This window comes from Oncorhynchus gorbuscha, linkage group LG15 (genome assembly GCF_021184085.1).
Source record: "Oncorhynchus gorbuscha isolate QuinsamMale2020 ecotype Even-year linkage group LG15, OgorEven_v1.0, whole genome shotgun sequence".
NCBI classification, from domain to species: domain Eukaryota; kingdom Metazoa; phylum Chordata; class Actinopteri; order Salmoniformes; family Salmonidae; genus Oncorhynchus; species Oncorhynchus gorbuscha.
The window spans coordinates 51,604,032-51,615,755 of NC_060187.1; the positions used below are offsets into that span (position 1 = coordinate 51,604,032).

At 39.9% G+C, this 11,724-nt stretch overlaps 1 protein-coding gene across 1 annotated transcript; it reads left to right on the forward strand.

The window, feature by feature from the left end:
* Window positions 1–6,064: 6,064 nt before the first annotated feature.
* On the forward strand, window positions 6,065–11,400 carry LOC123998092 (C-type natriuretic peptide 4-like). Its single transcript, XM_046302989.1, has 3 exons — window positions 6,065–6,246; window positions 7,636–7,928; window positions 10,999–11,400. The coding sequence occupies exons 1-2, from the start codon at window positions 6,154–6,156 to the stop codon at window positions 7,903–7,905; spliced, it is 363 nt and encodes a 120-aa protein (XP_046158945.1). The 5' UTR covers window positions 6,065–6,153; the 3' UTR covers window positions 7,906–7,928; window positions 10,999–11,400.
* The last annotated feature ends 324 nt before the right edge of the window (window positions 11,401–11,724 follow it).

The window sequence follows — 11,724 nt, forward strand, 5'->3', positions numbered from 1 at the left end:
CAGTCAATGTTGCATTTCTGCAGGATTTTTGAGCATGTCAAATTTCTTATGGTAAATGCCCATAGAACCATATTGCAAATGCACGTGCACTTGCAATATGATTCAACAGTGAAAAAACATCACCAAATGGATATCATGAAGTCAACACAATGAGCGATGGAAAGGAGCAACTATCACTGCCAGGCCATCCTGTGTTCATCAGGCCAGTCAATTTTGCATTTCTGCAGGATTTTTGAGCATGTCAAATTTCTTATGGCATTTGGCCCCCAAAAAAGTGTGAAATCATATTGCAAATGGACAAATCATATTCCTTATGCACAAGTAAAAAACATTTTTTTTTAAGTATGATAATAAAATTTTACAAAAGCATATTCATACAGTTCTTACACATGACTAATTGACATAAAATCGAAAGAATTTTGAAAAACGGTCCAGAAAGCACTTTTTTAGGGTTGTGTTAAGTTTTTTATAAAATGTTGCTATTTTTGACTTTCGACATTTGACTTCCTATGAAATCATATTGCAAATGGACAAAACATATGCCTTATGCGAAAGTAATTTAAAAAAAATTATGACAACAAAAATTGGACAAAAGTATATTCATAGAGTTCTTACACTTGTGTAATTGACAAAAAAAAATTGAAAGAATTTCGATAAATGGTCCAGAAAGCACTTTAAGGGGTGATAAGTTTTTGACAAAAAAATCATTTTTTCAAAATTTTGCTTTTGGATGTTGACTTGGGTTACATTTCCAATATGAAAAACCAAGGTGGAACGCACTCGCCACCTGTTGGATTTTTAAAGTGTTACAACTGGCAATTGCCATATGGCGTTTGCAATACAATTTGCATGAATCAACGCCGAATTGGGTGGTATTGGACATCGTGTATATGGTTTGTCCGATGCCAATGACTTCCCATTCATTTTTGTCCAATTCAGGGGGGTATTCCCTTACACCTAAAAGTACTAGTTACATTTTGAATGCTAAGGCAGGTGTCACGACTTCCGCCAAAGTAGGCCCTTCTCCTTGTTCGGGTGGTGTTCGGCGATCGACGTCACCGGCTTTCTAGTCACTACCGATCCATTTTTCTGTTTCGTTTTGTTTTGTCTGATTACACACACACCTGTTTTACATGCCCTCATTACATTCCCCATTTAACCATCTGACATTCATTTCTACATTTCTGTTCTGTCAGTGATTGTTTATGTCGTTAGTGGTTATGTTTGTGTTAGAGTTTTGTTGTATGTTCCATTTTGGAATTTTGCTTTATTCTTTGAGTAAACTCAGTTGGATTTTCTCCATACCTGTGTCCTGCACCTGACTCCGCTTTCACTCTGCACCCAATCGCTGACAGCAGGAGAGCAATATGGTCCAATTCACGCACTTATCAATACAACGTGGTGTCATACCTACTGCATCTGCTCTGGCGGATTCACTAAAAACAAATACTGTGTTTGTGAATTATGTGTTGGAGTGTGCACCTGGCTGTCTGTAAAAACAAATCAATAAAGGAAAATAATTTTCCATCATATGATTCAAAATGCATCATATGGGAATGATTTCTGTATTTTGAAAGTTACATATCTTGAAAACTTGCTGACAAGCAAAACATTTTGGGACAATGTCAACAATGGACTAAAGAAACAAATATGAGACAAGTATGACAATTGAGTACTTTTTCCACCACTGTTCTTAAGTACATTTAAAATCAGATACTTTTAGACTTTTACTGGGTGACTAACTTTTACTTGAGTCATTTTCTATTACCATATGACAATTGAGTACTTTTCGCACCGCTGCTAATATGCTACATTTTTTAATCATTGATCATTGACAATTGACGATCGTTGACGATCATTGACAAATATTTGCCATATTCTAATCATTCTCATGTGCCAACATATTGCCAACATATTGCCATGGTCCATGCAGTGGTGAAACTTGAACTCCTGTAGATGTGAAACAATTGGATGATGAAACAACCAGAAAAGCAAGGTAAAGCAATTCAGCCATTCTTGAAAGTATTCGGAAAAAATATTCAGGCATTCATTCGAAAAACGCCTGGTCAACTAATGTGAATTCAACGTGAAATCATCTTTTGTCGCAATCAAATGTTGTCAATCTTTAGAACATTTCTCCTATATCTGCCGTTTTCATTACACATTTCGCAATGTTATTTTTTGCTGCACTGGTTTTGTCAAATTAACCTGGGTCAATGGAAAACCTGCCTAATGATCATGCAAGTACCGCACTAGCTGTTCCACCTATGAACACCGGCGGTAACCAAAGTCTGACAACGGGCGAGTTGGTTTTGCATTGCCTAGTGCCCGGTGCACTATTATTCCTTACGTCATTTGTCAACTACTGCTTAAGACTGCCTACTATTTGTAATAATAATCTTCATAGTTATACTGCCATATCGTAGCGAGATTTGCTGAATAAATTACTAGCCAATTTTGACTGCCTGTATGTGTCTTGCTTGTGTTTGATATGCTTGCCTAAATATACTGTTTACAACAGACAACAAAGTTTGCACAAACATGTTGACCATGTCTTTAGTGTAGCCTACAACATAAGGTTTCCCCTCCATGTCAATGAGGGGGAAGCGGCAGTGGAGCAGTGGGAGCACTGAGTCGAAGCTACTTAGGCAGCAGTGTCCAGCAGCTACATTTAAAAGAAATCCTGCACATGCACAGAGATCTCCGCATCAAAGGGAACTGCAAGTTGGATTCCAGAAAATCCGGAACCGCCACCACACTTTTTAATTAAAATAAAGGGAACCATATATTTAAATATATTGGTCTCAATACTATTGGACTTTTAGGCTGTTAGGTTGACCATGCAGCCAGCAACTAAAAACACGGTCAATGAAGCATGCTGTTGGTTCTACTCCGGTTCCCTCTCAAACTTCGTACTCAAAACCAAAGGGCTTGGTCTGGATAAAAAAAACATGAATAAGAAGGTGAATGACCAAAAAGGCTTGAAGTGGCATGACTGGCAATAATTTTCCATTAAAATGAGAACCCACCCGGTCAATTGATTCCCTGCCTCCCACTGTCTCCTAGTGATTGAGCTAACTACTCAGAAATGTAGCTCTCATCCATGAACTAGATTAACACACATTTCAAGCCATTCATTCTCATAGGCTGGGCAGAGAGTATTATGATCCCCTCCGGTTGGCGCAATCCTAAGGACAGGTGCATGACAATAGGTGACTATGAGCGTTTCCACACCACCTGTTGACAGGGAATCATTCACTCCTGTCGGCCTGGTTCAAGACCGATCTTCTCTCTTGCCACAATGGGTCCTTGAATTAGACAATGTATGGCAGGCTCACGGGTATTGAGGGTGTACGGCCCTGAAGCATGCTGGTCCGTCATCGCCGTGCGTGGTGCGGTACCCGAGCAGTAGCCAGGCGCACTGTCCAAATCCATCAGTGTCGACTTTCGATCCAGCCTGGGTTTCAAGGAGGGAGAGAGAATGGGAGAGAGGGAGAGAGAGAGGGTGGGGCATTTTCAGAGTGCGGGTCATTTTACCCTCTAGTAATCAATAAGATGGTGACAGTGGCCTTCCAACTCAAGGTCCTATTCAGTATGGCTGAACACTGGGGCAGCAGTAGCTCGAGGTTGAAGAGAGACGGGCAAGTAACTGGAGGTTTGCCTTTTCGAATCCCAGAACTGACGGGGGGAAATATGGTGTGAGCTGGCAACTGAAGGGCTGCTGGCAACAGAATAGCAGGTGCCACCTACTGCTGTTGTGCCCTTGACCAAGCGCTTAACTTCAAACCAGCTGCATGGACAATGTCTGTGGCAGAGAATTTGCTTCCATCCTCCTCTGTGTGAATATATGATGTCCAGGGGATTAGGAATAATTGAAGACAGCAAAAAGACACATTTAGGATTCACATTGGACAATAGATTTGTATTGTGTCGTGTTCTGTTGGGGTTGTATTGTGTAGCCTACAGTGAGAGTTATCCAACATGAAATGATAATTGAACTGACACCACACTACAGATATTTTTGGGATGAACTACATACCCAGTAGGCACAGACTTAAGTTCAACTTCTATTTTTTTATTTACAGTTGGTTGAGTTGTCAGCTAATGTGAATTCAACATGAAATCAACAAAAAAATATCACGATGACATTGGATTTAGGTTAAAAGTTGGGTGAAAAAAATTGTAAATTCCCTTACATTGATGACTTTTTGCAAATTCAATCAGTTTTCCATTTACTTTCCATTTACTTTTTTTGTTGAAATGACTTGCAAACAGCTTTGATTCAACCAGATTTTGCCCAGTGGGTAACGTTGATGATTTGTGTTGAAATTCCAAAGAAAGATCTGATGTTCTCCTGTTTTTTTTACATCATGTCTGAACACAAAATAAACCTCTCTCTGGGCTAGAGCCCTTGTAGGCAACATGGATCACATGGGTCAGTAGTGTCATTCTAACAGAAAGAGAACAATCAATTTACCCTCAACCTGAATGATATGATAATTATGGAACTGTTGTGAAGTGAGGCCTTGCCAATCTTTAAGACCAAAGGCAATTTGAGGTGAAACTTTTGGCAAATGAATGTTTAGTCTTTTGGTATTTCAAGACAGCAAATACTGCCACTCTGTGTTTCAAAACAGATGGTGCCTTAGTAGCAATATTCACCTCTCCAAAGCTCATCATATTGCTTGTGAATAGAACTTTAGACATTTCCACCCTTAGACCATAGGTCGGGCAGAGTATTGTATGTGTTTCAAATATAGATAGCGTCATTGCATATCGCTGCACAGCAATGCATTAGGGAAGTCAAGCGCAGGCACTTGCTCTTAAGAAAAACACGCACTGCAGTATGCAGTTGTCTCACAAAAGATGACAGGTTTACTTGATGACAAAGTGTTACGCCAACAGAATAATTAAAGTTGTTTTTCACAAATCACCATCTTTGAATTACAGCCCTAACATGTGTCCGATTTGACAACTTTCTTTAACTCAATGTGTTCTTGTGTGTAACCGGGAGGATACATAGGCAAGCGAGGGATATACGTGGATATACATGGTATCCACTGACCGCTATGTCACCTCTGTGGCATCAATAATGTTTGTGGGATCTGACACGCTTGATAAATCGAATGAACCATGGTCTTTTGAGCGTAGGCCTATAACTGTTTCAAATCTAAGACACACCTCTAGTCTTCTGATCTAACCCGGTGGATTATATAACTCAATAACCCAACGGTCAAAAATAATCCAACGTGTGTTCTGTCCATTATTTACCCCGTGCTGGTTTGTTTTGAACCCAGCAAATTTTAGAGTGCAAATCAAAGCCGTTGTATATATATTTAATTCAAGTTTTGGGGGCTCATATTTTAAAGTTACACCTTATTAATGATTTCCCCAGGAATTAGCGGGTATGTTGGTGCATAGGCTGAATAGGGTATGCGTTCAACTCTATACAGCTGGAAGACAAATAAATTATTATAAATAAAAACAAATACAAATATTTTCGTTTTACAATTATATAATTAAGGCCTGCCATGACAGCACATATTTTGGAATGGTGTTTGATACACTTTCCCCCACAATATGGTAATGCTGAGTGGGTAATCATTCCACACAACTCTGTTGCATCTAACAAGTAAGGTCTTGATTTCTTTGGAACTCATTGTCCAACCTCATTTCATCGCGGTGGGCGGTTGGCATTTTTATATAGTCTCGTGTGTCTGCCGATGTCACACTTCAACAGTTATGAAATACACATCATTTCTCATTTTCAATCAGTTGAGTACTGTTTTGGATTCAAACCAATCTTAATGGCACATGGTATAACAATAATGTAATCTATATTATTCTCATTCATTTAAGCCACAATGACCAGTATGTGTATCATTTAATTAATCATGTAGCATGACGTGCTCCTCAAGCCGCAGGTACGGGTAAAAAACTAAATTGGCAAGTTACAGGAGGGAGGGAAGACCAATATGCAGGTGGTCATGACATCACCAGTGGCTGGCTATAAAGTCGGGAGTACTAATTCACAGTTAGAGTAGCACTTGGGAAGCTTGGAGTAAGGACAGACAGAGAGACATAGAGTACCAACTGGTTACCAACCGATATCATTTAGCCTGCACAGAGTAATACTTTACAAAACTTGTCAGAATGAACATCTCGCATTTGGTGGCTTGTGGACTTATGATAATTCTGCTTTCAGTGAGGACAGGGGCGAAGCCTCTGACACCAGCGCAACAGAAGGTGAGGTCACTTCATTGATGTGCACGCTGCAATTTGTAAGCGGAATGCGTGAACATGAACAATGACTGCAGGTGTACTGTACTGGCAATGTATATCTTGGCATGCAGGCTATAATGGCTTTACTTCATCATAAACTATATACTACTGTTCCTTTTTTAACACGGGGGCTTTAATATTCATAATATTGTTAAATGTAGTAGTATTAAGTCTAACGACTATTGCATTTCAATTACACTGCTCATGTTGATATGGGTTTTGTATTTATTTTATTTTACCTTTATTGTATGCTTCTCAACGTATGCATAGGCTATTACTAGAAGGAAAGGCTTGTTTATCAGGGAGATATATGGAGTGATATGCTACTCTGTTTTACACAAATCTAAAGACCACTTTCTTCCAAGCATCATTTTGATATTCATGCTGGTACCCAAGCGCGCCTTGAGAAGCACTCGCCTGGACATCGGATATGAGGAGACTGGGACCTTTACGTCTTCAAAGTAATATCGATGTATAAAGCGATACATTTAATTGTGCTGCGTATTTTAAACCAGAAAACGTATTTTCTCAAACGTTTGGTCATGCGAGCACGAGGAACTGAATATTCTTTGCAGGAATAGTCCTAACACTATGTAGCAGTGAGTAATTAATATCCCACAGCACGCGCACCTGTCTTTCCGCTGCATTCATGAAATCCCAGGAGAAGGAGACTTATTTCTGACCAGTGTTCATCGCCTTATTCAACCAATGTACACACCGTTTCACATGCGTTAAAGTGCAAATGTAGCCTATGATAACACCCAATTTGAGGATTTGGTTTTGAAGGATGCGCCAATTAATTGCAGCATTTAAGAGGATTTCTATTCAGCAGCTAGTAGCTACACATTTAACAGTGAAGGCTGCTGAGAGGAGGATGGCTGATAGTAATGGCTGGATCGGAGCAAATGGAATGGCCTCAAACACATTTGATGCATTTGATAACATTCCACTAATTCCGCTTCAGCCATTATCACGAGCCTGTCCTCCCCAATTAAGGTGCAACCAACCTCCTGTGCCACACAACGAGTTCTGACCTGTCTTTTGGTGTCTCCAGACGCGAATCAAGTCTAGGAAGCACTAACATTATACTAGATGTAGCATAATTGCATAAAGTTTGATATGGAATAAACATAATTACTTTCATAGAACCAGTTGAAAACGAAACTGTTGTGAAAACAGCAAGAGAGTGAGTTTACTGCTTGCCAAAGTAGGCAATTGATTTCCCGAATGCACAGATTTATTGCCGTTTATCAGAAAAATTCCCAGATGAGCTATCTGCTGACAGGTGCTTACCCAAGTCGTTTCAATTAAGAATGTAGTATCTAAAGCGGGTGTCTTGTTTCTGTGTCCCAGTCTCTTAGAAGTTTGTTGGGGGAGGAGCTGTCGGAGTTCCTGGCATCTGAAGAGAGAGAGCGGAGGATGGAAAACTTGCGCTCCAGGGTACGATTGCTGCGAGACCTGCGCATGGAAACTCGCGCCAAGGGCAAGTGGGCGCGCTTGCTGAGCGACCAGCCCAGTGCACGGAGACACAAACCTAACACCAAGAAAGGGGCCGCGGCCCGGAGTGGCTGCTTCGGACACAAAATGGACAGGATCGGCACTATTAGCGGCATGGGCTGTTAGAGATGGCGCATCGAGACGTATCGGTAAGTAAACCTAACCTCCCGCGGCATATCCTTTTCTCTATGCGTAATTGCACATCCTGGGATTAAATCAGGAAGAACGTCTATCAACAACCTAATTTAAGAACAGTTCCATAGGCATTTGCTACAAAATCCCCAATGTAGGCTAACTCAGATGAGTAACTCAGTGCATATTTCAGATGAGACACCCATAGACTATAGACTAAAAGAGTAGTGTAGAACAGTTTGCACTAGTCTCAATGTGACCGTCTGCCTTGATTTGATTTTATGTAGCAACATTTGAAAGTGTTTTTTACATTGGATAAAAATAGCTACTCAGAGCTAGAAAATTGTATATCATACACTTCAGTTGAGGAAAAATGGGGAAGTAATTCTACTTTGAAAGTTTATACATTTTTAACCCCACTTTTGATCAAATGGCCCATGAATCTTTTGGTACCCCTACTGGAGAGCTCTTCTATGTCTACACCCATTCAGCATCATTCACACTCTCTAAAGCCTTAGCCCCACCCATCACTTTAAGGATTCACACTTGAGGCCATGTGGTAAACACATACTATGTCAAATAAAATAAGGTTGATTTGTCACATGCACAGGATACAGAAGGTGTAAACAGTACAGTGAAGTGGTTACTTGCATAGTAGCAATATCAAAAACAAAGTGTCCAGATAAAAATATTTTATAAATATTGTATCATTTTTCGATGACAGTTAACCATCATACTAGTCTAAATTGATTGGTCATGTGAAGGAAATGCTATAACTACCCCCAGGCCACATCTAGCTATGTGGATGGGTCACTGTTGTCTGGACATGTTATACATGTTCATGAAATACAATAGATGGCCATCATCACCCCCAGACACAGCTGGCTAATTTGATGGGTCATGTAATAATCTGGCCGACGTGGAGTCTTTTGTTTAGACATGTAGCTACTAGCTAGCTAGCTAGCTAGCTAAACAATCAACCGGCATCATCCCAACTCGTTCTACTACCAATACAAACATTGTCATAGCTGTAGTATGAATCTGCAGGTAGCTAAAGCTAACAAACTAGGTTCAATGTAAGCTAGCTAACATTAGGCTATAACAAGCAATGCAAATGGAATTCTGATTCAAGTAATATTACGACAAAGATCATACACATAATGCTAGCTAGCAAGTCACAAGCTAATGTTTGCTAGTTAACTACAGTACACTTTAACTTGCAAAAAAAATGACTTTCTGCCAAAATGTCTATCTAAACATGTAGCTAGACTCTTACCGGTATACATGGACGAATGCTTCACAGCAGACTGGAACCATTTAACTTTGTAGTTACATCTTTTTGGGGCCAGCATTTTGTCAAGTGACTCTGGTTCACACTGACCATGGCGTGTGCACAAAGTAAACCATCACTTTTTCCAATTGATCTGTCGTGAGCGCCTACTACATTCAGGCCATCAATGTTGTTGAGAAAAGTATTAACTTTTCTAGTTCTCGATGGATAACATTATATCTTTCAAAAACGGCGCTGTAGAGAGGACTGTCAACACATACTGAACAGCTCACGTTATAGACAGAAGCATGCTAAATGGCAGACCAATCCAAACTCACCCCCCTACATATCCAGCCCATCCATTATCTCAGCCAATCGTGGCTAGCAGGAAATATACTGTCTTTTTCCTTGGCTAAACCAACTAGGCTCGTAATTTAACAATTTTATTCTTATTTATGGACGGAATACACATTTGTTATTAAGGCACATGAAAGTTCACATGTTCCAGAAGGTATTTCTGAAAAATAAAAAATCTGATCAAAAAATACATGTTTACGTTCAAATGCCTCTGCTGTGAAGTAGTGACGTGCGACATATGCCTAGTTTCCTGAAACGAGTCACAAATGTCCATGTGATGAGGTGGCCGCTTGTGAGCCTGTTAGTGGCCAAAGGTCAATCTGATCTGAGAGGTCAGTGGGGTCACTATGAAACATGTTGCAACTGACCAACAGTGATTGAAACAATGTTAGGGTTACCTCAACCTTCAGTGAAGTGGAAATCCTATAGCCTAATCCTTTTGGTTTAGGCCTACTGACTACTACAAGCAAATCTTATTGAGACTGCATTTAAAAGAAGGATATAAATTAACTTACAAATGCATCTGCTTCTTGATTGAAGTCATGAATCAATTCCCAAGCAGTCATGCGCTCTGCTTATGCATTTATGTGGGACAGTGTGAGAGCAGTTTAGGGAAGAACAGCGTGTCCCATTGATGCTCTATCATAACATTATGCTGACTGCGTTCTCAGGACAAAACCCCATAGAATGAGATCAGGAAGCCCTTCTTGAAATGTTTGAAGTTCGTGGGAAGTAATCCAAATGAATTGGCCATACTCATTGCAGTACATCACCATAAGTAATTATAGGTGTTGGCTGAAGTCAATGTGACGGATGTGAAGACAATGAGGACATGTAGATGTCAGAGTTAGGCCATAGGCCATTGATAAAGTATAATGCATTGTGTGTACGTGATGAAGTCACTGGCCAGTCTCTATGTGTGTGAGGGAGAGAAAGAGAAATAGAATGAAAGCAGGTTCCTCTCTTTGTAGATGGATGGACACACACACACATATGGCACCCTAAGTGCCTATGTTCAAGGAAACCCTTTTTGCTAACAGTGAAATCCTGATGGGGGAGGGGCTGTTGTGGCACCTTCCTTTGTCCTGACTCATATACTGTTCATATGTGACTAAGTGTGTGTGTTTCTTGGGCAGACACCTCTCTTCCTCCCTTTCCCAACTTCAAAGTGAGATGTGGGTGAGGAGGACAGGAGGAGAGGAGTATTAGGCAGTCAATTCAGTATTGTGTAAGAGGCAAAGGGCGGACTTCATGTGCTTGTTTGGAGTGAGTAGACCAGAGTGGTGCAGTGAGACTTCGGTTAGAAAGCTTATTTTAGTGAGGGTGACACGGATCCCCTTTATTTTGTGGTAACATGTCCATATCTTCATCCAGTTTTCTTTTAACAGAACCATCCGTCCAGAGTTTTCACTTGACAAAGACATCTAACAATGTTTTTTCCTTCTCCCTTCTCTGCACAGCATTCAGACGATGGGTTCGACAACATGGATTCAGTTGGTCCTCACCTGAGGTAAATACCTAAAAAGTGATGGATTTTCGGTATAAAAAGCCACCATGACCAGCATTTTCGAGGACTGAGACAACAATGATAAAACCAACCCATATGTATAACATTGGTGTAAAACCTAGAAACCGAAAAGCTGTATATTGTTGCTGCTGCTGTAAATTCATGTACTTTCATTCCTGCATAAATGTATTTATGTTTTAAAAACTATTTATATGTTTATAAAATAGATATTTATAAATATTCATTTTATTTATGTAACATTTTGAAATGGATGCAAACTGCAGGTGAATTACTTTTTTGTCTTAAATAGTGAATGTTTTCAAAGTGATTCAAATAAAAAAAAAATCCAGGCACTAATGAGTCTCCTCCCAGTTTTTATATATGGAGAAAACATATCGTTTCTGGTGAAAATAAACTATGGAATGGGGGTGAGACTGAGGCTTTATTCAGTGACAGTGTAGGCCAACAATTCTCTCCATTGAGTGGTCCCGCTGGGCACCAACTGGTTAAATCAACGTTATTGCAACGTAATTTGTCAACACATTGTGATGTGGAATCTATGTGGAAAATACATTGGATTTCGCTACACTCGCATTAACATCTGCTAACCATGTGTATGTGACAAATAAAATTTGATTTGATTTGAAAAAAGTAATCATTAAACTGTTGTTTTTGAAAT